We start from the raw sequence: 27,833 nt of genomic DNA on the forward strand, positions 1-27,833 counted from the left end.
CAGTTTGAAATTACAACGGCAAGTCCTTCCAAAGGCGTCTCATCCAGATTCGTACGGTAGCCTAATCTATCACAAAGTCTAGCCTCCCCTCCAGTGACTCTGCTTACACCTCCATCTGCATTGGGAAAGCAGCCAGTGCACACAAGGCCCCCCGCTCACCTCGCCACTCTTTCAAACTCATCTCCCTCCTGCCGTCTGGGAAAAGGCACCGTAGCATTCGGGTTCCCACAACCAGACTATGTAACAGTTTCTTCCCCCAAGCTACCAGACTCCTCAATACCCAGAGGCTGGATTGACACCTTACTGCCCTATTATCCTGTTTATTATTTATTGTAATGCCTGCACTGTTTTGTGCACTTTATGCAGTCCTGGGTAGGTCTGTAGTCTAGTGTAGTTTCTTTTCTGTGTTTTTTTAAATGTAGTTCAGTCTAGTTTTTGCACAGTGTCATGTAACACCATGGTCCTAAAAAAAATCATTCTCATTTTTACTATGTACTGTACCAGCAGTTATGGTTGAAATGACAATAAAAGTGACCTGACTTCCCTCACCTTCCATCTGGCAGAAGGTACAAAAGTTAGAGAACTTGCACCTCCAGGCTCAAGGCTTCTATCCTGCTGCTATCAGACTCTTGAATGGATCTTTTACACGATAAAGGCGTGTCTCTCCACCTTGTCACAGCCTGTCACATGTCCATCTGCACTGTACTTTGCAATTCTAACACATTATTTGTCCCCTTCGCATTACCTTGATCTACTTGCGTATGGAATGGGTTCAATTACAACCTTCCCACAGTCCTCAGAAAGGACAAAGTGAGGGAATTCACACCTCAAGAGGGATCAGAAATGGAGAGAGTGAGCAATTTCAAGTTCCTGGGTGTCAATATCTCTGAGGCCCTAGCTTAATCACAACAGTTTTAAGTTTCTCGGCATGTTTATAGTGGGATGCTGAAGATGTTCTATCGGTCAGTTATGGAGAGTGCCCTCTTCTTTGTGGTGGCGTGCTGGGGAGGCAGCATTAAGAAGAGGGATGCCTCACGTCTTAATAAGCTGGTAAGGAAGGCGGGCTCTGTCGTGGGCACAGAACTGGAGAGTATGACATCGGTGGCAGAGCGGTGGGCGCTGAGTAGGCTACGGTCAATCATGGAAAACCCTGAACATCCTCTGCACAGCACCATCCAGAGACAGAGAAGCAGCTTCAGCGGCAGGTTGCTGTCAATGCAATGCTCCTCAGACAGGATGAAGAGATCATTACTCCCCAACGCCATTCCGCTCTACAATTCAACCACCAGGGGCAAGACATGTTAAAGTGCCGGGGTTAGGACTGAGCTTAAGTTACCACTCAATGCACTTTAGTAAACTATTTAAGAACTTTTTAAAAGCTATTTATTAATGCTTTTTGGGAGGGTGATTTTAGATGCATATCATATTTATACTGAGTTAAATACTGTATGTAATTAGTTTTGCTACAATAAGTGTATGGGACACTGGAAAAATGTTGAATTTCCCCTTGGGGATGAATAAAGTATCTATCTATCTATCTATCTAAACATCACTGAAGATCTCACATGGTCTGTACGCTGTGTGGTGAAAAAGGCACAACAGCGTCTCTTTCACCTCAGACAGTTAAAGAAGTTTGGTATGGGCCCCAAAATCCAAAGAACTTTCTACAGGGGCACAATTGAGAGCATCCTGACTGGCTGCATCACTGCCTGGTATGGGAACTGTACTACCCTCAATCGCAGGATTCTGCAGAGAGTGGTGCAGACAGCCCAGCGCATCTGTAGATGTGAACTTCCCACTATTCAAGTTATTTACAAAGGCAGGTGTGTAAAAAGGGCCCGAAGGATCACTGGGGACCAAAGTCACCCCAACCACTAACTGTTCCAGCTGCTACCATCCAGGAAATGGTACCGCAGCATAAAAGCCAGGACCAACAGGCTCCAGGACAGCTTCTTCCACTAGGCCGGGGGTCGGCAACCTGCGGCTCCCGAGCCATTTGTGGCTCTTTCACCTCTGTGCTGCGGCTCCCTGTGGCTTTGGGAAATAATTGGTCAGTATTTAATTAAAATGTATTTTATGTTAGTTTGTTAGCTTTTGAAATGTAATTCTAAATTTGAAGATTATGGTGATCTTGTACAATGTAAGTGTGGCGACACATTTTCTGACACATCCGAAACGGCTCTCAATTAGCCAGCATTCCGGCTAAGGGAGATTGCCTACGGGGGTTTGTGAGTACGTGTCTTTTGCAGCATCTGCGTCCATGGGGGCTGGGTTGAGGGAGGCTTAGAAGCAAGGCTGTTTAGTTCGAATAAAGTTATTCGACTGCAGTTTACTGACTGCCTGAACACACCGCTGCAACGTGTTTTTATCGCTATTAATATACGTCACCACTGCCAATACCTGACACCCGCCAGTGCGCGATTTCTTTAATTTTTCGATCCAAGGTAAGCCAACTATGGAGAATTCTAAAAAAAGAAAAGTGACTGAAGAAAACAGAACGTTTAATGATACGTGGACAGATTCATTTGCTTTCACTGTTGACGAGACTGGTTTACCGGTATGCTTAATATGCAATGAGAAACTAGCAAACAACAAAAAGTCAAATGTCGCAAGGCATTTCCAGAGTAAACACGCAGCCTTTGCTCAAAAATATCCGGATGGAGATGAGAGAAAAAAAGCCGTTTCGGAACTGATGCGGAAGGTTGATCTGAGCAAAAATCATTTCCAGAAATGGATGAAGTCAGGAAAATCAACGACATACGCCAGTTATATTGCCGCTCAGGAAATAGTCAGGCACGGGAAGCAGTTTACAGATGGTGAATATATAAAAGAATCTTTCATTAAGATTTCAGAACATCTATTCACGGACTTTAAAAACAAGAGTGAAATTGTGCAGAAAATCAGGGATATGCCCCTCTCTGCAAAGACTGTCAAAGACAGAACCATAAAAATGGCAGAAGACATCACAAGACAGCAAATTAAAGACATCAATTCAGCTGTGGCCTACTCGATTGCCTGTGACGAGTCTAAAGACAAAGGCGATATTGAACAAATAGCGTTGTTCTGCCGGTATGTAAACTCTGCCGGGCCACAGGAAGAACTGATTGAGTTGATACCTCTAAAAGACCAAACACGGGGGGAGGACATCTGTGAGGCTGTCTTGAATTGTTTAAGAGCCAAAGGAATAAAGACCACCCATCTGGTGTCAATAGCTACTGATGGGGCTCCGAATATGACGGGAACGCACAAGGGATTTGTGGCTTTACTGCAGAAGTCGCTGGACAGAAAGCTGCTGACTTTTCACTGCATCTTGCACCAAGAGGCACTGTGCGCTCAAACATTTCCTCCGGAATGCACAGAAGTAATGGATGTTGTCATTCAGATTGTCAATAAAATAATGGCAAAAAGTTTAAATCACCGTCAATTCCGTTTGTTACTGGACGAGATGGAAAGCGCATATTCTGATCTCCTGCTGCACAACAAAGTCCGGTGGCTGTCCAAAGGGGAGGTGCTGAAACGCTTTGTCGCGTGTCTGGAAGAAGTGAAAACTTTCCTGGGCAGCAAAGGGCTCAACTTTCCTGAGCTGGAACAGCCAGAGTGGCTGGAAAAGCTACACTTCATGGTAGACATGACAGCGCAGCTGAACACGCTGAACACAGCTCTTCAGGGGAAAGGACGCACAGCCCTGCACATGTTGGAGGATGTCTTGGCATTCGAGCGCAAGTTGACAGTGCTTGCCAGAGATTTACAGAAAGGCACTTTGTCTCACTTCCCCAATTTGAGAGAGTTCAAACAAGGTCACGACATGATAATTTCGGAGTATTTACATTCTGCAATCATCGCAATGCAAACATCGTTTGGGAAACGCTTCTGTGAGTTCAGAGAGGAAAAAAACACATTATCCTTCCCGGTCACTCCCTTAAGCATCGATCCTTCCCTACTGAATACGACTGCATTGGCAGGTGTGAGTCAACCTGATCTTGAGATGGAACTGGCCGACATAGCCGACAAAGACATATGGGTGTCCAAGTTTAGACGCTTGACAGCAGACCTTGAAGATGTTGCCCGTCAGAAGGCCGTTCTTGCTCAGAATCACAAATGGAGTGATATTGAAAACCTTCCAAATCCGGACCAACTTGTGTTTGAAACATGGAATGCTGTGCCCGACATTTATGTAAACATGAAAAAGTATGCGCTTGGAGTCCTGTCGATCTTTGGATCCACATATGTATGTGAGCAGGTGTTCTCCAACATGAACTTTATTAAAAACAAACATCGCGCACGCCTCACAGATGACAGCTTGCGATCCTGTGTAAAGATGAAGGTGACGTCATACAGCCCTGATGTGCAGACGCTGTGCGCTGAGGTCCAGGAGCAGAAATCCCATTAACCAAGTATGATAAATATTTTAATTGCCTATTATTTTATGTATATTCATATTTTTTCATTGTTCAGTGAAATAGTCCTTTTATTTTTCAGGCTGACAGCTGGCTGATGTTATTTTTGGTTTGCTGCTGGTGGAAAATTTAAGTTCGGCGTTTTTCATAAATACAAGAAGGACTCAAATAGACATTGAGTATTTTACTTTAAAGTAACTTTCAACCCAACGTCTTTTTTTCGGAGTTCAAAATGTTTTTGTTGCATGCAGAAATGTAATTTCGTTTTCTCTGCAGGAGTTCATCAATTTCATAAATGCAACACATTATAGTTTGTTTATACATAGCATAAAGGCAAAAAAAACGTTGTATGCAGTGTTATTTCATTTTAAATGTCAAACGGGTTTTGCGGCTCCCAGTGTTTTCTTTTCTGTGGGAAACGGGTCCAAGTGGCTCTTTCAGTGGTAAAGGTTGCTGACCCCTGCACTAGGCCATCAGACTGCTTAATTCAGGCTGATACAACTGTATTTCTATGTTATATTGATTGTCCTGTTGTACATACTATTTATTATAAATTACTTTAAATTGCACATTTAGACAGAGACATACAAATATTTTTACCCCTCATATGTATGAAGGAAGTAATTCAATTCTATATCAATCACAAGGAAATCTGCAGATGCTGGAAATTCAAACAACACACACAAAATGCTGGTGGAACACAGCAGGCCAGGCAGCACCTATAGGGAGAAGCACTGTCGACGTTTCAGGCTGAGACCCTTCGTCAGGACTAACTATAGCAATACACCTACAAAGAAGGAAAGACAGCAGCTATATTTCATTAGCAGTTTGAGGAGGTTAGGTACATTACCTAAAGAACTCTCAAATTTCTACAGCTATACATTGGAGAAAATGGTTGTTGTGGTCGTTTAGAGTGGTAGTGCAGTGGGTACTGCTTGTCACTCTCACTTTCAGCTTCCCCTGCTGGCTAGCTGTCTTGCGAAAAGGAGAGTTAAATGCGTGCAAGTCTCTCCCTGCCAGTACGTAGCATCTCCAACAGCAAGCCTCACGTTCTGCCTCCTCGCTGGCGACACACTGAAACTGGACTCCTTTTGGACTCAGGCCGAACTACAGAGGGTGGGGAGGAGGTCCAGCCCCTGCGCACGTAGTACGCAGGCCCACCAGTGTGTGGACACGCCCTGGTGCTCGTGATCCAGATCCCCAGCTATGGGTAAATAGCCCCACTGCCTGGTGGTCAGCCTCAGGAGAGACGAAGGCTACGGGAGCAAACCCAGACGGCAAATCCGGAGTGGAGCCCCTAAGGCAGCTGGACGTCATTGAACATCCTTCCAGCGGCTCCTTCAGCCAAGCCAAACAAATCGCTTCATTTGTTTCTTTCCTTTGGACTATACTGGTGAGGCCGAGAGGGGGATCTTGGCAATTGGGCATCTCAGGATCCCCAAACCTTCCACCCAGGCTCGTGATACTCATCATCACCCATTGTCCTTCGAGACAGGTAGATGCCAACCAGCCGTGGAGAGCATTCTAACTGGCTGCATCACCGGCTGCTATGGGGGGGGGGGGGGGGAAGGGGGTGCGCTACGGCACAGGATCGAAGCAAGCTGCAGAGTTGTAAAGTTAGTCAGCTCCATCATGGGTACCAGCCTCTGTAGTACCCATGACATCTTCAAGGAGCTGTGCCACAAAAAGGTCCCACCACCCAGGACATGCCCCCTTCTCATTGTTACCATCAGGAAGGAGGAACAGAAGCCTGAAGGCACACACTCAGTGATTCAGGGACAGCTTCTACCCCTCTGCCATCAGGTTTCTGAATGGACATTGAACCCATGAACACTACCTCACACATATTTTATTTATATGTATGTATGTATGTTTGGGACAGTTTGGAACTGGAAGGAAGAATGAAAATGGCGAGTGGCTCCTTGAACTCCAACATGACCTCTGTATCACTAACACCTTCTTCAACACAAAGCTTCAGCACAGAGAGACATCCAAAGTTGAAACACTGGCACCAACCTGATCTCATACTCACAAGACGCAGCAGTCTTTAGACTGTCAAGGTGACCTGCAGTTGCCAGAGAGCAGATTGCGACACCAACCATTCCCTTGAGTGCAGCAAGGTATAACTTCAGCCAAGACTTCTTCGTTCCGGAAGGGAGGGGAAGCCACGCATTGATACCAGCAATATACGTGACCCTGTAAAGATCGCCGAGTTTGTGCAAGGCCTGGAGGAAGCTCTGCCTGTCTCTCCCGACACCAATGTCAGCACGAGATGGGAAAACCTGCGGGACACCATCTACAACACTGCGATAGCCACCGGAAAAAAGAAAGACAGTCAAGTCTGGTTCGAGGTCCACTCTGAAGTGCTGTTGTGTCTGACCGAGGAGAAGAGAAAAGCACTGGCAGCGTACAAGTCCTTTCCTAGTGAGACAAACCTGCAAGTGCCCCGACAAACCTGGAACAAAGTTCAACAGGCTGCCAGGCACAGTGCCAATGCTCACTGGCTGCTGACACTAGCAACATCAGAGGAATGTATGACAGAATCAAGCAAGCCATTGGTCCATCAGTGGGGAGACTGCCACACAGAAGTCATTAACAGGAGAGGTCAAGGACAGAACACAACAGATGGAGCGCTGGGTAGAACATTACTTGGAGCTGTATGCTAGAGAGACTGTTGTTACAGAAAAAGCTCTGAACACCATTGAACCTCTGCCCACCATGATCGAACTTGATGTAGACTCCACACCGAAGGAACTCGGCGAGGCACTGGAAGCACTTTTTACTGGGAAAGCACCAGGAAAAGATGGCATCCCTTCCCAAATGTGACAAGGGCACCCTCACCCCAAAGCTGCATCAATTCCTCTGCCAGTGTTGGAAAGAAGGCAGCGTACCCTAATACATGAGGGATGCAAACATCGCCACTGTCTACACGAACAAGGGCGGCAGGACCGACTGTAACAACTGTCGCGGCATCTCTCTTCCGTTGCCCTCCACTCCTACTCAGTATCATCAGGTCGTTTCATGATCAACCACTCCACATCGGAGTCCTTTAACATCCTCACCTGGGTAAAACGGGGTGTGCCTGCTAAGATGCTGTTCAGCAGCTTCTCTGCTGTACTGATCAAGTCCACCTTTGGGAAGGCCACTGAGGGCCTTTGTCTCCGTTCAAGATCAGAAGGAAATCTCTTCAGACCATCAAGACTCAGAGCGAGGACCAAAGTGCAGCTGGGCTCCTCAGAGACTTCCTCTTTGCCGATGACGAAGCTGTCACAACTCACTCACAGCAGCAGCTACAAGACGTCGTGACCCACTTTGCGGAAGTTTGCAGAGAGTTCGTCCTGGCTATCGACCTGAAGAAGACACAGGCGATGGGGTGAGTTGTTGACAACAGGCCATCGATTAACACCGTCGACTATGAGCTGGAGGTCGTCCACAAATTCACATACCTGGGCTCCACAACCTCGGATAACCGGTCACTCAACAAGCGCCTCGGAAAAGCAGCCACAACCTTCTCAAGGTTGATTAAGAGCGTCTGGGCCAACAACAGACTCACCATGAACACCAAAGTCCAGGTGTACGCAGTCTGTGTGCTGAGCACTTTGCTCTACGCCAGCGAAACTTGGACCCTGCGCACAACACAAGAGCAGAGACTCAACGCTTTCCATATGCGCTGCCTCAGACACAGAGCTGGCTTCACCTGGGAAGGCAAGGTGACCAACAACACAGTGCTCGAGGGAGCAGGCACCACCTCCATGTTCATCATCCTCACAGGCAGGCCAGGCCAGGCCACATCTTGCACATGGCAAACGGGCGCATACCGAAGGACATTCTCTCTGGGGAGATGGGACTCTGGAAAGACCCCAGCTGCACTACTAGGACACCCGCAAGCCCGGCCTCAAGGCCCTGTATATTAGCACCAACACGTGGCAGTCACTCGCCTCAGACAGGTGTACCTGGAAGCAGGAGGTGAAAAAGGGTCTCTGGAGGTACAAGACCACTCTGATGCAACAGGCAAAGCTCCGTGTCCAAGCTGCCTCACCGTTCTGCTGTACACAGTGTGGCAAGCACTGTCACTCCCGCAGTCACAGCAGATGCTGCTTCACCCAGTCCATCCGAGGCCCCTCCCAGGCCATACATATTTTATTGCACTGTTGCTGCAAAGTTAACAAATTCCACGGATATTAAACCAGATTGTGATTCTTGACCGATGACAATAATAAGCCAAGGGCCATTATTAAGCAAGTAACAGCTGCCTGGTCACCAAGATGGGTTGTGCCTGAGACAGCTCTTCCTCTCCTATGGACTGTTACATCTAGCCAATGTTAGCAACGTCGATTAACCAGCCTGTAGTTTTCTGAACCTTCCTTTGTACAACTGTCCCTTCCTGCTGCTCAACCCTGTGAAGGCGGCGTGCCCCTCACCTGCGAAACTGTGGAATCGTTTACAGCTCCCACTCGGGCCTCCTACCCCCAGAACACACACAACCCGAGTGGATGCAAGCCCCTGACGCTGGCAGAATTACACTCAGTCAGACCGTCCACCTTCCAGAGGTTAACCTGTAAACCCGCGTTCTGATCTAAAGGGTCATCGAGCGGTCCCAGTACACCCGCAAACAATGGCTAACTAACTAGCTTGAGCACAGGAAGCTTTCATTTTCACGCAAAACAAGATGGTCATTGTTCCTTTACTGCCTCCAATGACTACTGGCTTCCCAAACAAAGTCAGAGCCTTGAAACGCACAATGCCTTCTTTCACGAGATCTCTCTCACCATCCTTGAGTTACATCTCTCACTGCTCTTCCAATTCATTCAGTGCGAGCAGGCACCCCGGGGGGAAAGTCGACCCCACACAAGAGCGCAGTGTGCGCGCACAGCACGGAGACAGACTCCCGCCACACGGGGCCAGGAGGGATGTCACCGAGCGCCGGGTAAGCAGCAGAGGGCAGAGATGCTAGCCAAGAATCTTGCGTGGAGGAAAGATTTTTTTTCCCCAGAGCATCAGTGAAATTCAAGCGGAAGCCCCAACATTCACTGTAGAATGAGAATTAAGAATTATGGGGGGGGGGGGGAAACCGCCAGAAATAAATATTTATCAGGAAGAAAACCTGACAAGATGTAAACTATAGAGCGTCAGGCTGGTGGAGTAATATATCAATTCCCTCTGGACTAGTTACAGATCTTGCTAACCTTACTGAAAACTGGACTTTTAAATCTCGACACTATCATCCTCAATCCAATTCAGTATTTACAACCCCGCCCCTCCAGTCCATCCTGCCCACCTCGCCTGCCCCCGCTTTTCTTCAGCCGCCCGCAGTTGTCACGGCTTGGTTCGCGTCGCGCTTCACTCAGGAGTCTCCACAATCAGCCGCAGGCCCGCCACAGAAAGATCCTAGTAAACAGAGCCTCTAGCAGGGGTTGGAACCATACCTCTGTTCCAATCCCAAATGTTATTCACAACTTGCTTACCGTTTCCGTTTGAGTGAGTAATGAGCCGCTCTCCACCATAGGCACAAGTTTAATCGCTCAGCTGTGGACGTCCCCTGTCCAAACAGAATCAGTCTCTGCAAAGCCCTGCCACACCCACAGAAGCTGCATAATTCTCTCCATTTTTTTTTGTTTTCCTGCATAGTTGGCAGCTGTCTCGAATCTGTCTCCAATATGCGAATTTGTCCTTCCTCGCCATCCCCAGTGGTTTAACCCCGGCATTCCAGCCATTCTGGTGTCCTATCCACCCCTCCACGGCGTATCGGGGAGAATTACATTCGCTGCAGGTCATGTTTTATAGGAGTTGCGAAGTCCAACGCGTTAGACTAATACAACTGTGTGCGGTTTTTTTTTGGTCGTTGGCCTCCCCTCTCACTGTGAAAGGGGACACCTCTGTCCTGTTATTAGGGGTGGGGGGGGGGAAGAGAGCCTGTGGTTCGTCAAATTGTCGGGTGAACCATGAGTTTTTTTTTGTTGTACTGCATATCATGGTTTTGGGGGTTTTGCCTGGGGGAGGTGGAGGGTGCTGATGCTTTTTCTCGCTGAAATAAGTGGGGGTGGGGCTGAGTCCTTGCTCTGTTGCATGGGAGGGACAGTAGAGAGGGTATTGGGGTTCTAATATGTTTACTGTCATACTTTGGGGTACTCTTCTGTTTTGAGGATGTCTGTGAAGAACAAGGCAGTATATTGTATACATCCTCTGATATTAAATGAAACTATTGAACTATACAGTGTTTTACCTGCTTGCTTATGCAGTTTGAATTTATTTCTCTTCCGGCTGCAGTGGCACGAAGGTGTAAGCTACCTTTAAAAGGGCAATCCAGTTTCAGGGGATTGAATTTGGAAAAGAGACTATGAAGAATCTTGGTTCATTGACCCGACATCCACTTTTTCCTCATCGGGGAATGCAAAGCTCTGAAGTAAACAAAAATCCCATGTTTTCCGAAGTTCACAGTAAATTTATTATCAATGTATGTGTCAGTAAAAGCTACCCAGACCTTTACTTTCTTCCAGATATTCACCGTAGAACAAAGTAATGAGATAACACATAACAATCCATAAAAAGGTAAATAAATAAACAAACAAATACAGAATACTGAGACCATGAGTTGTAGAGTCCTTGAAAGTGAGGCATAGGCTGTGTTCATTGTGGTGAGTGAGGAGGCTGTTCCTGAACCTGGCGGTGTGGGACCTAAGGCTCTTTCCTATACCTCCTTCCCAACGGTAGGAGTGAGAAGAGAGCATAGCACGGATGGTGAGGGTCCCTGATTATGGATGTTTTCTCGTGGCAGTGCTCTTTTGTAGATGTGCTCAATAGTAGGGAGGGCTTTTCCTGCAACGAACTGGACTGCATCCATCACTTCTTGAAGGCTTTTCCATTTTGGGGAATTGGTGTTGCAACCACTCTCTACTGTGCATCTATAGAAGTTCATTGAAGATTTAGATGTCAAATCTGCACGAACTTCTAAAAAGTCGAGGTGCGGCTGTGCTTTCTTTGAAACCACACTTACATGCTGGTTCCAGAAAGACCCACTTATTTGATAACACCCAGAAATTAGAAGTTACTCACCCACTCCACCTCTGATTGCCCTATGAGCACTGGCTTAGGGACCCCACAATTTCCTCCTCCTGCAGTCACTGATCAGCTCTTAGGTTTTGCTGATGTTGGGGGAGGGATTGTTGTTTTGGCATCACTCAGCCCAGATTTTCAATCCCCCTTCTATATGCCACGTCATCACCGCCTTTGAGTCGGGCAACAACAGTGGTGACACCAGCAAACTTAAAATACAGCGTTGGAGCTGTACCTAGCCTCACAGTCGTAAGCGTAAAGCGAGTAGAGCCGGGGTCTAAGCCTTGTGCTGACGGTGATTTTTGAAGAGATGTTGCTACTAATCCGTACTGACTGGGATCCGCAAGTGAGCAAACCAAGGACCCAGATGCACAAGGATGTATCGATGCCTAGGTCTTGGAGCTTACTGATTCATTTTCAGGGAATAATACTGTTCAGTGCTGTGCTGTAGTCAATGATGTGTATCCCAATGCATGCATCTTCACTGATCAGATATCCCAGGGATGGGATAAGTGAAGAGCCAATTAAATGGTATCTGCTCTTGAGCTGTGATAGGAGGCAAATTGGATTGGATCCAAGTCACTCCTTCATGAGCAACCTCTCAAAGCAATCCATCACAGTGAATGCAACTTCTACTGGATGACAGTCACTGAGACAGGTCATCACACTCTTCTTGGGCACTGGTATGATTGAAGTCTACCTAAAGTCTACCTCGGACTGCCAGACTAACTTATCTGAATTTTTTTGGAGAAGACAGAAAAAAGTCAGAGGAACCGCTGGAACGTCTAGAGATGGTTGTATCACAGCATGGTATGGAAACACCAATGCCCAGGAACAGAAAAGTCCACAGAAAGTGGTGGATACAGCCTAGGCAAAGTCATCCCGACCACTGAGCACATTTAGACGGAGCTCTGCCATAAGAGACCAAATCCATCATCAAGGACTCCCCTCCCCACCCTCACCCCCAAACATCATGCTCTCTTCTTGTTACTACCATCAGCAGGTGGTACAGAAGACTAGGATCGCAACACCACCAGGATCAGGAACAGTTATTACCCTACAACCATCAAGCTCCTGAAGCAGTGAGGAGAACTTCACTCACCTCAACCCACTGACTTACTCTCAAGGCATTGTTGCAACTCATATTCTCAGCAATATATTTTTTATTTGCATAATTTTTCTTTTGTACATTGGTCATCCTTCTTTATATATAATTTTTCATAAATTGTATTGCATTTCTTTATATATTTTTGTAAATGCCTGAAAAGAAAATTGATCTCGGGGTTGTACTGGCAACTTCCAAAAATAAATTTTACTTCAGGAGGGAGAGTGAAAATCTGGCTGAGTGGTGCTGTAACATTGACCCTTCACTCAACATCAGCAGGACCAAGGGGTGATTAGAGTTCAGGAGGGGGAAAACAGAGCTCCATCAGCCAGTCCTCACCAGGAGATCAGAGATGTAGAGGGTCAGCAAATTTAAATTCCTCAGTGTTAACGTTTCAGAAGTCCAGCACATAAATGCAATTACAAAGAAAACATGGTGCCTCCCCTTTCTGAGAAGTTTGTGAAGATTCAACATGAAACCTAAAACTATGACAAACTTCTGTAGATGTGTGGTGGAGAGTGTCTTGACTGGCTGCACCACAGCCTGGTATGGAAACACCAATGCCCTTGTACAGAGCAGTCAGTAATAACTAACGGACAAGGTGGCCCCGTCCATCACGGGTAGAGCCCTTCTCACTGTCGATCACATTGAAACGGAGCTTTGTCACAGGAAGGCAGCACCTGTGGCGACCCATTTCCTGGCACACCCGAACCGGCTCACAATTAGCCAGCATTCGGCTAAGGGAGATACCCTACGGGGGTTTGTGAGTACGTGTCTTTTGGAGCATCCGCGCCCACAGGGGGCCGGTTGAGGGAGGCTTTAAAGCAAGGCTGTTTAGTTCGAATAAAGTGATCTTTGACTGCAGTTTACTGACTCCCATGTCATTACTTTAGCGCTGCGTGTAGCACACTGCTACACATCCATTATCAGGGACCCCCACCATCAAGGGGATGCTCTCTTCTCACTGCTACCATCAGGAAGGTGATACAGGAGCCTCAGGTTCTCAAAAGGTTTAAAGTACCCTTCAGTTATCAGGCTCTTAAATCAGAAGGGATAACTTCAACCACCTCATCGCTGCGTACAATTCTCTGATATTAAATAGAACTATTGAGCCAATTTCTTAGCCATTAATAAACCAACCCCCCCCCCCCCCATCATTCTCCCGTGCTCCAGTGAAAGTCCTAACGTACTTCATCTTTCCCTATAACTCAGGTTCATCAAACACTTTCTGATAATCCATACCACTTCACCAACCTTTTGTTACCCCTTGTGTGTGATTGGATTAGTCAAACACTGTGCCTTTAAATAAGCCCGTGCTGGCTCCTTTAACGAACTCCGAGTGCTTATTTATTCAAAGTACATTGTTTACATTTATATTTACATAATTTATTACTATATTGTAATTTGCCGTTTACTGTGCCTATTGTCTTGTCGATTAATTAGTGTTCTGTCTTGCACTGTTTTATGCACTTTGTAGTCCCGTATGGTCTGAAGTTTAATGTAGTTTTGTGTTGTTTCACGTAGCACCATGGACCTGGAGGAGTGTTGTTTTGTTTTTACTGTGTACTGTACAAGAGGTGGTTGAAATGACAAATAAAAGCGACTTGACTCGATACAGTTTACAGTTCTGAAATTTCTCCCGCTCCAGCCACCAAACAAACAACCGCCACGGGACAATGTAGAACAAATAATGCAAACGGCAAAGAGCAAGCGAACAACACGGATATGGAAACCAGGAGGCCGGCAACGTTCAGTCCAGTTCGGCCCAGCGTCGCGCCGCTAGCCCGCATCTTTTGCTGAAGCGCCCCAGACCGCATCGGACCAAACTGCTCGAAAGCAGCCAGAGAAAAAAAAATCAGAGTTCGGGAACAAATGCGACATGGACCCCTCCCCGCCCAAGTCCTCTCCGGCTCGATTCCTGCAATGTGGATCCCCAGACTCGGGTAGACATTTTTTTTTAAAAGCTGCACTATAACATTGGTTAAGATAACTCGTTCTGGGCTACCTGGCACGTCCTTTCACCCCTTTCTGACCAGGATATTTATATGGCAGCATTTACCAGCCTAGCTGATCATGTGAATTACTTAAACTTTTCAGATATTTTGAAAGGGATAAAGATTAAATATATAATCAAAGCACACAGTGAAATGCATTGTTAGTATCAAATCGAAACAATAGTGTGCTGGGCCACCCACTAATGTCACCACGCTTCCAGCACAAACATAGCAGAGCCCTAACTCATCAACAGTAAAAGCACACAGAGGAAACCTACCCGGTCACGGGGAGAATGGGCCAACTCCTCACAGGCAGTGGCGGGATTTGAACCCTGATTCGCGATCGCCAGCAGTGTAATAGCATCACGCTGGCCGCCAAGTTACCTACACCCACACCATGGCTGATGTATGATCAGGCATGATCACGATGTTTGGCTGTGCTACTGTCTACACCCGCAATCTCCACTTCCGTTGTCTTGGCTACTTGTCCTCCCAAAAACGTTGCACCATAAAACTTTGTACACAAGGCACATATTTAGCATTCCGCCTAATCCAGTCATTTGATACGCAACATGTCTTTCTTTTCTTCTTCAATTGGCTCCTCAAGATTGTCAAAGCCGGATGTGGTAATAGGGACAAGCTCCCACTAGGGATTAAATGCTCCCACTGGCGTGCACCTCCAAAAGTCTCCGACAACCAAGTCCAGCTCCTGGCCTTCACGGTGGCTTAGCTACTGAGCCCAGCAGAAGGGCTTACTGGCGCTTCGGGCAGATGGGGCTCGTCACATCCGTGGTCGGCAGCTCATCTAGGTGAAGGAAGACTCTGATCTTGTGGCTGTACCCCCTCGTGAGCAAAGCTTTGTGAGTAAACCCCTGAGGGAAAATTCGGAGTTGGGAGTCCCTAAGCAGTCCCGTGTTGAGTTGAATGCCCGACTGGCAATTCCAGCAATGCTGCTGGTGCCAAACTGAATCGTTTTTCTGCTATTTCTTTGGATTGGATGGTGGCAGCTCGGGTTGAGGCGTTCGACGTTGCCAGTGTTTTCCGAGCTTGGCAACGTCTGCAAGCCAACATCAAGTTTCTTTGGACTTAACAGCTGTGTGGGGAGAGGGGGCTGGCCCACAGCAACTCTATATAATGCTTGCACATCAGGGACGCAACATCCATGGTCGACCCTGCACCTCTTTGGTCGTTCAGGGAATTCTGCAGTTGGTTCTCCTACCCTTCTCCCTGGTGGGAATGTACCAATCAGTACTGGACATCCTCCTCTACAACCATGACCATGCAAGTTCAAAATCATGCCCAAATATTTCCTCACTTCAGTGAAGTTAGTTCTACTCTCATTCAGAAATTTTATTCTGGGATTTCTCCTGGGACTCTTTGCATTAGTGATGTAAACCTAACAATTCTCCATCAACTTCCCACTGAAACTTGTCCACTTTGTCCTACAACATATCCCTAAAAACAGACCCAACAAAGTCTCTCTACTTTCTTTGGGAACGTAGCTATCTGGGCAATTCCCCGGAAGGCATATTCTTAGAAATCCTCTTATTTTACGTTCTTTAGTCTGTGGTTGATTCGATAAATACTGGGATAACAGAACCCTCTCACTGCCACCACTTTAAAGTTGTACATTTCCAAAAAGTTTATTCCCTCATCATGCAGCAGAGAAGTTCTCTCCATCATTGAAGATGAAGACATTTGCCTTCGATTCCACAACTCCAGTCCCATTTGTAGCTGCACTGATAGCCGATATCAATGGAGCTACAAAGGCAGGGCAGTGGCTATATTTCATTAGGAGTTTCAGGAGATTTAGTACGTCACCTAAAAAAAACACTACAATTTTTTACAGATGTACCATGGAGAGCATTTTAACTGGCTGCAGCACATTCTGTATTGGGGGGTGGGGGGTTGTTGGCTACTGCACAGGATCGAAGCAACCTGCAACCTAACTTTAAACTTAGTCAACTCCATCAGGAGCACTAGCTTCTGTAGTATCCAGGACATCTTCAAGGAGTGATGCCTCAAAAAGGTGGCATCCATCATTACCCAGGACATGCCCTCTTCTCATTGCTACCATCAGGAAGAGGTACAGGAACCTGAAGGCACACACTCAACAATTCAGAAACAGCTTCTTCTCCTCTGCCATCCCATTTCTAAATGGAGACTGAACTCCTGAACACTACCTTACTTTTTTATTCCTACTTTTTGCACTACTTATTTAACTATATATTTATATATATATATATATATATATACTTGCAGTAATTCAGTTTTTTTCTGTCTATTATCCTGTTTTGCATTGTACTGCTGCCACAAAGTTAACAAATATCATGACACATGTCAGTGATATTAAACCCGATTCTGATAACGAGGCAGTTCATTCCTGCATACAAGACATGAACAACACTACACAGAGCTGCTAACATTCAACATAAGTGAACATACAGTTGAAGTCAGAAGTTTACATACACCTTAGCCAAATACATTTAAACTCAGTTTTTCACAATTCCTGACATTTACTCCTAGAAAACATTCCCTTGTCTTAGGTCAGTTAGGATCACCACTTTATTGTAAGAAGGTGAAATGTCAGAATAATAGCAGAGAGAATGATTTATTTCAGCTTTTATTTCTTTCATCACATTCACAGTGGGTCAGAAGTTTACATACACTTTGTTAGTATTTGGTAGCATTGCCTTCAAATTGTTTAACTTGGGTCAAACATTTTGGGTGGCCTTCCACAAGCTTCTCACAGTAAGTTGCTGGAATTCTGTTCCATTCCTCCAGACAGAACTGGGTGTAACTGAGTCAGGTTTGTAGGCCTGCTTGCTCGCACACGCTTTTTCAGTTCTGCCCACAAATTTTCTACCGGATTGAGGTCAGACAATGATGTCGAGTCTGGTTCATCCTTGGGAGCAATTTCCAAACGCCTGAAGGTACCACGTTCATCTGTACAAACAAACACCATGGAACCACGCAGCCTACCCACCACTCAGGAAGGAGACGCATTCTGTCTCCTGGAGGTGAACGTACTTTGGCAAGAAAAGTGCAAATCAATCCCAGAACAATAGCAAAGGACCTTGTGAAGATTCTGGAGGAAACAGGTAGACAAGCATCTATATCCACAGTAAAACCAGTCCTATAATCCACATAACCTGAAAGGCTGTTCAGCAAGGAAGAAGTCAGTGCTCCAAAACCGCCATAAAAAAGCCAGTCTACAGTTTGCAAGTGCACATGGGGACAATGATCTTACTTTTTGGAGAAATGTCCTCTGGTCTGATAAAACAAAAGTGGAACTGTTTGGCCATAATGACCATTGTTAAGTTTGAAGTTAAAAGAGTGAGGCTTGCAAGCCGAAGAACACCATCCCAACCGTGAAGTGTGGGAGTGGCAGCATCACGTTGTGGGGGTGCTTTGCTGCAGGAGGGACTGGTGCACTTCAGAAAATAGATAGCATCATGAGGAAGGAAAATTATGTGGCTATATTGAAGCAACACCTCAAGAAATCAGCCAGGAAGTTAAAGCTTGGTCGTTAATGGGTCTTCCAAATGGACAATAACCCCAAGCATACCTCCAAGTTGTGGCAAAATTGCTTAAGGACAACAGTCAAGGTATTGGAGCGGCCATCACAAAGCCCTGACCTCAACCTGATATATAAAAAAAAATTTGTGGGCAGAACTGAAAAAGCGTGTGCGAGCAAGGAGGCCTACAAACCTGACTCGGTTATACCAGTTCTGTCTGGACGAATGGAACAGAATTCCAGCAACTTACTGTGAGAAGCCTGTGGAAGGCCACCCAAAATGTTTGACCCAAGTTCAACAATTTAAAGGCAATGCTACCAAATACTAACGAAGTGTATGTAAACTTCTGACCCACTGCAAATGTGATGAAAGAAATAAAAGCTGAAATCATTCTCCACTAGTATTCTGACATTTCACATTCTTAAAATAGTGATCCTAACTGACGCAGGACAGGAAGTGTTTTCTAGGATTAAACGTCAGAAATTGTGAAAAACCGAGTTTAAATGTACTTGGCTAGGAGGTATATAAACTCCTGACTTCAACTGTATCTGAAACACAAGTTACTTATGCCAAACACCCCACCACCCCCGCTGTGGCAGAGGTGACCTCTCTCATCAGTAGAATATCCCCCACTTACCCGAGTGTCTGCAGTTCCAACCACACAGGAAACATAAACTAAAAATACTCAGGAGGTTTAGCAGTTGGTAGAGCAAGAAGCAGGAAATGTTTGGATCAGTAAGCAGATCTGAAAAAATATGTTTGAAGCTGTAGAGAACTGAAATATTCGGTATTGTCTTAAAAGTGACAATAATTTGTGGGAGGAACTTTATCAGCAGGAACGAGGCAAGTAGATCAAGATAACTTCAAACAAATACAAACGTCAAATTACAGATATCCGGCCCAATCCAGTTTTGACTCTTTGGATTGGAAGTCCCCACAAAGGACTGTGAGAATCATAGGCATCTCCCCACCCATCCACAGGGGACATTTATCAGGAACGCTGTGTGCACAGGGCCCTTAGTATTATCAAAGATCCCTCCCATCCATCCAGTATCCTCACTGACCTTCTACCATCAGGCAGGAGACTCCGATGCAGAAAAAAAAACTAACAGTCAGAAGGAGAAACAATTTCTTCCCTCAGGCCATTAGGCTTCTGAACTCCCTGCCACATTGTATTCAAAGTGTCACTGGTTAACCTGTTCCATATCTTACAATATTTAATATTAATGCACTTTAGTTTGTTATTTATGAATGATTCATCTGTAGATTTTTTCCTTGCCTTCATAAATTATTGTGTTATGTACTTTACCCTGGTTCAAAGAAACATTGTCTTGTTTCTATATACTATATGATTATATGTGTTATATACACGTATATAGTAAAATGACAATAAACTTGACTTATTGGTGTTTTCCTCTTGAAAAAATACTGACCTGACAAGTGTTTAATTTCAGATTTTTTTGTGGCAATACTGTGCAAAGCATAAAATTACTACAGTACTGAGCAAACAACTGTGCCCCACTCAGAAGAGTACTTTAACTTTGGAGAACTAGGCTACGTACCGGCATAGGATAAAGTTAAATTACCAGAAGTGGGAAACATGCAAATGTTTGAAAATTCCTCTTCAAAGTTTGCATTTTAACATTAGAAGTTGCACCAGACAGATCCGGACAGGGTAGCTGGCTTTCACCCAGGCATTCTTTATGCAAACAAGCCTAGACAATCACAAGCAAGTCTCAGATTGTACAGGAAGTGCATATGATTTAAAAGCAGAAATGACCGACAGGTGTGCTGGAGAAACATACATTCCAAGTTGTAACAGTGTTGGAAAGGGAACTCAAAATGGTGTGTTCGACATCAAGGGATCGTACAGAGCACACCAGGACACCAGCCTTGCAGGACAATCAACTGAACTTTATTGATAACACTGCTTGTACAATATGTGAACTCCTCACATGTGAGAACAGCTCACTAAGCAGCACAGGATTTACCCATTAACTACAACATCTCCCTTTCTTTGGGGGAAAAAAGGAGAAAAGCTAGGTCTGTACTACCTTACAGTTCACGTTAACATGTAACGTGAGCTCCTTAGATAACCATAAAAAAATTGCCAACATTATAACTGTGTTTCTCGTTGTTTTAATGGTCTCTCTGTTTTCATCTTTTTCCACTAATTTAAAATAAAAGAACCATCTTGTTTTGTAAAATGTTTTCAACATTAGAACCCTTTTTTAAAAAAACACCAAATCTAACGGAGGAGAATAGGGTAGACTACCTGAACACTCTGGCAAAGTGAGAGGATTACTCTGCTTGTTTAGTCACTTGTTGATGCACCATCAATAATTCTCGGAGACGGGAGGCGAATGATAGGCTTTCATTAGCTGCAAGAGACCATCACACAACATCCTGGAGTCTGAGGGAGAAGCAGTGCCTCCAATCACCTTTATACAGGGGTCTGTGGGAGGAGCCACAGGAGCAGTCAGCGGGGGGGGGGGGGTGTCAAGACAGGTATATGTAGTTCACCACACTTGTCTTAAGCCATTAGGCTGTGGAGTGCATCTCTGAGGGTCAGATACATGACCATATCTGCTGTAGGTTCTGAGAAGTGTGTTGAAACAGATGGAGATTCTTGAGCAGGTACGTCTGCCCCAGGAAGGTGATCCTCGTCATGAGGATCAGGCCACTATTTCTTCCTCTATCTCTTACGGACTGTGAAGGTTCACAAGCACACGCCTGTTCTGCCTGATTTCACCGGGTGATGTTCTGATCACAAACGATTGTGGTGCATGCTGCCAGACTACTGTTCCCTTGAAACCCGAGCAGCTTCACTACTCCTGAGCAGCGACAAAGGTTCTGCCGTGTCCGAGATCATGCACGCTCTTCGCTTTCTCAAACTTCTCACTTTGTCCAAATCCAGTATGCAAGGGTGGAAAAGGGAAGGAAGGCACTGACCCTCTCCAACCCACTGACAACTCTGATGTAGCCATTCAGTAGGGGTGTGGAACAATAAGCCAGCAGCACTTGGTAGGGGTCTTTTGCCTTCAGTAGGGCTCTCTTAACAGCTTGGACTGTTCTTTCCACTTGCCCATTTGGCTGTGGGTACTATGGACTGCTTGTCTGGTGTTTCAACTCTAGTTCCTAGTAAAGTCTTTGAACTCTGAGCAGCTGAATTGTGGACCGTTGTCTGACATAAGTGTCTCTGGTATTCCATGGTGAGTGAATACAGCTTTCAGGTGCTGTATAACTGCTGCTGAGGATGTAGAGGACAGCTTGGACCCCTCAACATTCTGTAAGTAGTAATCCTCAGTGAGAAGATATTTGCCTCTTTTCAGCTGGAAAATGTCTGCACCTGCAATTTGCCATGGAAGGTCTGGGAATTCTGCAGGACAAGAGAGGTTCAGCATGATTTTCGTACACTTTCTGCGTGCTTCACGTTGCTTTATATGATCTCCCAGCTGTGTGCTCAGACCAGGGAATTGCTTTGCTCTTAGATGACATTTTGATGCCTTGTTGCCCTTAGTGGAGAGAGAGAGAATAGCCCTTAACTCGGCAGTGGAGTTATCAGGGCACCGTCACGACAGTGGTTCCTTAGCAAGCTATTCTTGTTTTTACGAGGCTGAGTTGCTAGCTCAACGCTCAACCCGACTTGGAATAGAACTCGGGAACCTTCACTCCAGGGTCCTGCACTGATATTATTGCACCACCAAGCAGGACGTCCTAAGTGGATCTGATTTTGGCATGCATAGAAGCAGGAATGATGAGCCTGGAGCTCTTTAGCAGGAAGCATCAAGCAAGGAAGGTCTGGGTTCATAAGCTCCGTTTGGAACAGCTGGCCATCCATGTTCACAGTATTTACTACATGACCTTGCTGTAGATTCGGTTCTTTTTCATCTTAGCGGGAGTTTCATCCAGTTTACTCGGTGATGCAGGAAAGCTTCCATGTATCTTCCATGAGGGCGGAGTCAGCTTCCATCTATTCACTTTTGCATGGCATCCTCGACATATGTCTGGCCTGGTGTTGTGAAAGATTTGCCAGGGGCATGTTCACTGTCGCATAAGCCTCATTCTGAATCTTTGCAGACGTGGAGGTAGGTCACCCAAGTGCTTTGAGCTGAGGCGGCTGGCAGCTGGCTTCGTGGCCTGTTTCAACTTAAAGTTGCAGCTGAAACGGTCACAAGCCCACGCGAGAGTGAGCATCTCCTTTTTGATCTGGGCATAGTGCTGCTCAGGAGAAGTCACTGCCTTTGGGTGGAAAATCCTACAAAAGGTAATGGATTCGGCAGGTAAAAACCTCCCAACCATTGAGCACATCTACATTAAACGAGGCTGTTGAAAAGCAGCATCCATCATCAAAGATCCTCAACACCCAGGCCAGGCTCTTTTCTCACTGCTGCGGTCAGCAGAAGGTACAGGAGCCTCGGGACTCGTCAACTTTACTGTCATTTAACTATATACATGTATATAACATGCTGTATATAACCATATAATATATATAGGAACTACAGTCCTGAGGTCCCGAGAGCGATGCGGTCTGGATCTATGCTCCTGGTAGGGTCACCCATGGCGGTAAGGTCGAGGGTGAGGTCCCTGACAAAGAACAATCCAACCAAGACCTCAATGGTGGAACAGGCGGATGAAGTTACTTCGAACTCAACAGCTGTGAAGGCGGATGAAGGCTGCAACAAATCCATCAGCTCCAATCGTTGTGGTTTCCATGCCACTGGAATCAGTTGGTTGATTTGTGAAGTATCGTGTGCTTCTTGGAGTGCAACACGTTAAACCGATACACACACAGGCGTCTTCGCTCTGTGGAAATGGAACGAAGACCTTCACCTCGACCTCGAGAGATAGCCAGGACGATAGGAACTAGACAACGTTTCTTCAAACCCCAGGGTGTAAATCACATAACACAATAATATATGAAGGCAAGGATAAAATCAACAGATGAATCACACATAGATAACAAACTAAAGTGCATTAATATTAAATATTGTACAGTACAGAACAGATTAACCAGTAACACTTCGAATACAACGCAGCAGGGAGTTCAGAAGCCTGATGGCCTTGGGGGAAGAAACTGTTTCCCATCCTGACCGTTCTTGTCTTTATGCACCGGAGTCTCCTGCCTGACGGTACACAAGTCAAAGAGGATGCTGGATGGACGGCTGGGATCCTTGATAAAGCTAAGGATCCTACGTCATAAGTGCTCCTGGAAGTTAGGAAGACCTCTAAGATCCTCTCAGCTGTTCTCACAGTCCTTTGCTCAACGACAGCCAGTTGAGCACAAACGGTTTAAAAAGGGCAAAGAATCTGCAGAAGCTTTTGATTCGGAACAAGAAGGCAGCGGGAGAGCACCTAAGGATCTCCAGCAGGAAGACATTGAGTTCTCGGCGGAAGAGAGAGACCAGACTGCACAGGCGCGTGATGTCAGCCAGTTGAGCATGAACATTTTAAAAAGGCAGCCATACCCAGCAGGCAGCGGAGTGAGAGGGCTTTGGCTCAACGGGCTTTGGTGGTAACGGGACAAGGTGAGGTGAGGCAGCTGTGGATTGCAAAAGGAGGTAGTACATGTGTGAGGCCAGTTTTCTGTGGTCGGTGTCAGATGTGGGAAGTCCTGGAGTCTCCCGGAATCCCGGACGGCCACATCTGCACCCGGTGCATCAAGATGCAACTCCGAAGGGACTGTGTTAGGGAACTGGAGCTGCAGCTCAATGACCTTCGTCTGGTCAGGGAGAGTGAGGAGGTGATAAGAGAGGAGTTACAGACAGGTGGTCACTCCGGGGCCAAGGGGGACAGAGAAATGGGTCAAAGTCAGGAGAGGGAAGGGGAAGAGTCAGGTACTAGAGAGTACCCTTGTGGCTGTACCCCTTGGTAATAAGTACTCCTGTTTGAGTACTGTTGGGGGGGGGGGCAGCCTACCTGGGGGAAGTGCCAGTGGCCGTGCCTCTGGCACAGAGTCCGGCCCTGTGGCTCAGAAGGGCAGAGAAAGGAAGAGGAAGGCAGTAGAGATAGGGAACTCTATAGTCAGGGGTTCAGACAGGTGATTCTGTGGACACAGGAAAGAAACTCAGATGGTAGTTTGCCTCCCAGGTGCCAGGGTCTGGGATGTTTCTGTGTGCGTCCATGATATCCTGAAATGGGAGGGAGAACAGCCAGAGGTCATGGTACATATTGGTACCAATGACATAGGCAGGAAAAGGGAAGAGGTCCTGAAAAAAGATTACAGGGAGTTAGGAAGGAAGTTGGAAAGCAGGACCTCAAAGGTAGTAATCTCGGGATTACTGCCTGTGCCACGCGACAGTGAGAATAAGAATAGAATGAGCTGGAGGATAAATGCGTGGCTGAGGGATTGGAGCAGGGGCAGGGATTCAGATTTCTGGATCATTGGGACTTCTTTTCGGGGCGGGTGTGAGCTGTACAAAAAGGATGGGTTTCACTTGAATCCCAAGGGGACCATTATCCTGGCAGGCAGGTTTGATACAGCTGTTGGGGAGGGTTTAAACTAGTTTGGCAGGGGGTGGGAATCAGAATGTGAGTGCAGGGATTAAGGTAGAAGGACAAGGGCATGATGCTAAGAGTTCTGAGTTGATGAGGAAGGACAGGCAGGGGACAGAACATAATTGCAGCCAGTAAAAGGGGTTGAAATATGTCTATTTCAATGCTAGGAGTACTAGGAATAAGGAGGATGAACCTAGAGCATGGATTAGTATGTGGAACTACGATGTTGTGGCCGTTACTGAAACATAGTTGGAGGAAGGGCAGGATTGGATGATGCAGGTCCCGGGGTTCAGGTGTTTTAAAAGGAATAGGATGGGAGGTAGAAAAGGGGGGGGTAGTGGCATTGCTGGTCAGGGATAGTATCACGGCTATAGAAAGGGAGGACGCTGCAGAGGGAGTGTCCACGGAGTCAGTCTGGGTGGAAGTCAGAAATAGGAAGGGATCAATCACTGTGCTGGGAGTGGTCTATAGGCCCCCAAATAGCCCTCAGGACACCGAGGAGCAGATAAGCAGGCAGATTTTAGAATGGTGCATGAAATACAGGGTAATAGTTATGGGTGATTTCAACTTCCCTCATATTGACTGGCACCTCCTGAGTGCAAGGGGGATAGATGGGGCTGAATTTGTCAGGTGTGTTCAAGAAGGATTCCTGACACAGTATGTGGACCAGCTGACGAGAAGAGAGGCTATACTGGATCTAGTTCTGAGTAATGAACCTGGTCAGGTAACAGACCTCTTGGTGGGGGAGCATTTTGGTGAGAGTGACCACAAATCCCTTGGCTTCAGCATAGCTATGGTAAGGGATAAAATAAGACAAAATGGTAAAGTGCTTAACAGGGGAAGGGCTAACTTTGAAGGGATGAGGCAGGAACTAGCGAGAGTAATTTGGAAACAGATGTTCAAAGGGGAAAGCACAGAAGTAATGTGGGAGAAGTTTAGGAACCACTTGAGCTGGGTTTGTCTCACTGAGGCACGGAAAAAATGGTAGGAAAAGGGAACTGTGGCTGACGAAACATGTGAGGCAACTTGTCAAGAGGAAAAAGGAAGCATATGTTAGATACAAGAAGTAGGAAGTAGGAGGGGTTTATGAAAAATATAGGGTAGCCAGGAAGGAGCTAAAGAAAGGACTTTGGAGAGCTCGAAGGGGGCATGAAAAGACCTTGGCATGTAGAATTAAGGAGAACCCCAAGGTGTTCTGCGTATGTTAAGAATAGGAGGACGACAAGAATGAAGGTGGGACTGCTAAAGGATATAGAGAGGGTAACATGTACCTGGAGGCGAAGGAGGTTGGGGAGGTCCTAAATGAATACTTTACTTCAGTATTCACAAGTGAAAAGGATCTTGATCAGGATGAGGTCAAAGTAGAGTGGGCCAGTGTGCTGGACAATGTGGAGATCCTTAATCCTTAGTGCTGGATCTTCTTAAAAACATTAAGATTGATACACCCCAGGTTGTCGTGGGAATTGAGAGAAGAGATCACAGGAGCTTTAACCATGATCTTTGAATCCTCTTTGGCTGCAGGGGAAGTGCCGGAGGTCAGGAGAATGGCAAATGTAGTTCCCTTGTTTAAAAAAGGTAATAGGGAGAAACCTGGGTACTATAGACCGTTGAGTCTTGCGTCGGTGGTCTGCAAACTATTGGAAAGAATTCTTAAGGATAGGACCTACGAGCATTTGGAGAAGTACAGTCTACTCATGGATAGTCAACATGGCTTTGTGAAGGGAAGATCGTGCCTCACGAGCCTGATTGAGTTTTTTGAAGAGGTAACAAAAGAAATTGATGAGGGTAGGGCAGTGGATGTGGTCTACATGGGCTTTAGCAAAGCATTTGACAAGGTCCCTCATGAGAGACTCATCCAGAAAGTCATGAGGCATGGGATAAGTGGAACCTTGGCTATTTGGATAAAAAATTAGCTTAAAGGAAGAAAGCAGAGGGTAGTTGTGGAAGGAAAGTATTCTGCCTGGAGGTCGGAGACTAGTGGAGTGCTGCAGGGATCTGTCCTGGGACCCCTGCTATTTGTGATTTTTATAAATGACCTGGATGTAGAGGTGGAAGGATGGGTGAGTAAGTTTGCAGGTGACACGAAGATTGGAGGAGTTATGGATGGAGCTGTAGGTGGTCGAAGGTTACAAGAGGATATAGATAGGCTGCAGAGTTGGGCAGAAAAATGGCAGATGGAGTTCAATCTGGACAAGTGTGAGGTGATGCATTTTGGAAGGACAAACCAGAAGACTGAATACAGGATTAATGGTCAGTTATTTAAGAGTGTGGATGAACAAAGGGACCTTGGAGTTCAAATCCATACATCCCTCAAGGTTGCTGCGCAGGTTGATAGGGTAGTTAAGAAGGCCTATGGGTTGCTAGGCTTCATTAACGGGGGATTGAGTTCAAGAGTAGAGAGGTCATGTTGCAACTCTCTGGTGTGACTGCACTTAGAGGATTGTGTTCAATTCTGGTCACCTCATTATAGAAAGGATGTGGAAGCTATGGAGAGGGTGCAGAGGAGATTTACCAGAATGTTACCTGGATTGGAGAACAAGTCTTATGAGGCAAGGTTAGCAGAGCTGGGACTTTTCTCTTTGGAGTGTAGAAGAATGAGAGGGGACTTGATAAAGGTCTACAAGATTACGAGAGGCATAGATAGGGTGGATAGTCAGTACCCATTTCCCAGGGCACCAACAGCAAACACCAGAGGGCATATGTACAAAATTAAGGGAGGGAAGTTTAGGGGAGACATCAGGGATAAGTTTTTTTACACAGAGGGTTGAGAGTGCCTGGAATAACTTGCCAGGGATGCTGGTGGAGGCTAAAACATTAGGTGTATTTAAGAGCCTCTTGGACAGGCACATGGATGAAAGAAAAATGGAGGGTTATGGGGTAGTGTGGTTTAGTACTTTATTTTAAAAGGATTATATGGGTCTGCACAACATGGAGGGCTGAAGGGCCTGTACTGTGCTGTAGTGTTCTATGGTTTGTAATGACTTCCGGTCTGATCCTCTGTTGCTCCCAGACCAGATGGGGATGTAATTTGTCAGCGTGTTCCAGCAAAATGCAGTTAAGATGGAGGGTGGGGGTGGGGGAAGTCTTGCTTGCCTCAATCTTCTCAGGAAGTGGAGACGCTGCTGTGCCTTCCTGTTCAGGGAGGTGACATTGAAGGACCAGGTGAGGTCATCCCTGATGTGAACTCCCAGGAACGTGGTGCACTCAAGTCTCTATGAAAGAGCCATGAGGGGATGGCTCGTCTTCACCTTCCTGAACTCCACAACAA

General features: G+C 46.1%; 2 protein-coding genes across 12 annotated transcripts in view; one reads left to right on the plus strand and one right to left on the minus strand.

Annotated features, from left to right (window-relative positions):
• LOC132383084 (beta-1,4-mannosyl-glycoprotein 4-beta-N-acetylglucosaminyltransferase-like) overlaps positions 1 to 27,833 on the minus strand; it is a 97,776-nt gene that overhangs the window by 44,837 nt on the left and 25,106 nt on the right. Inside the window, exon 1 of one of the 11 annotated variants that reach the window (XM_059953858.1) lies at positions 18,705 to 19,113. The exons of 4 other annotated variants lie outside the window; for them this stretch is intronic. In XM_059953858.1, coding sequence (XP_059809841.1) covers positions 18,705 to 18,739 — 35 coding nt within the window. In that variant the 5' untranslated portion in view covers positions 18,740 to 19,113. Of the gene's footprint in view, positions 1 to 6,413; positions 6,847 to 7,459; positions 7,766 to 9,862; positions 10,247 to 10,620; positions 10,642 to 14,827; positions 15,060 to 18,704; positions 19,114 to 27,833 lie in introns of those variants that run through there. 6 more of the 11 variants (XM_059953857.1, XM_059953865.1, XM_059953855.1 and 3 more) reach the window with 6 other exon arrangements.
• On the plus strand, positions 3,007 to 4,888 carry LOC132382767 (general transcription factor II-I repeat domain-containing protein 2A-like). The gene is made up of 2 exons (XM_059953223.1): positions 3,007 to 4,394; positions 4,480 to 4,888. The coding sequence occupies exon 1, from the start codon at positions 3,233 to 3,235 to the stop codon at positions 4,388 to 4,390; it is 1,158 nt and encodes a 385-aa protein (XP_059809206.1). The 5' UTR covers positions 3,007 to 3,232; the 3' UTR covers positions 4,391 to 4,394; positions 4,480 to 4,888.

This window comes from Hypanus sabinus, chromosome 29 (genome assembly GCF_030144855.1).
Source record: "Hypanus sabinus isolate sHypSab1 chromosome 29, sHypSab1.hap1, whole genome shotgun sequence".
Lineage (NCBI taxonomy): Eukaryota > Metazoa > Chordata > Chondrichthyes > Myliobatiformes > Dasyatidae > Hypanus > Hypanus sabinus.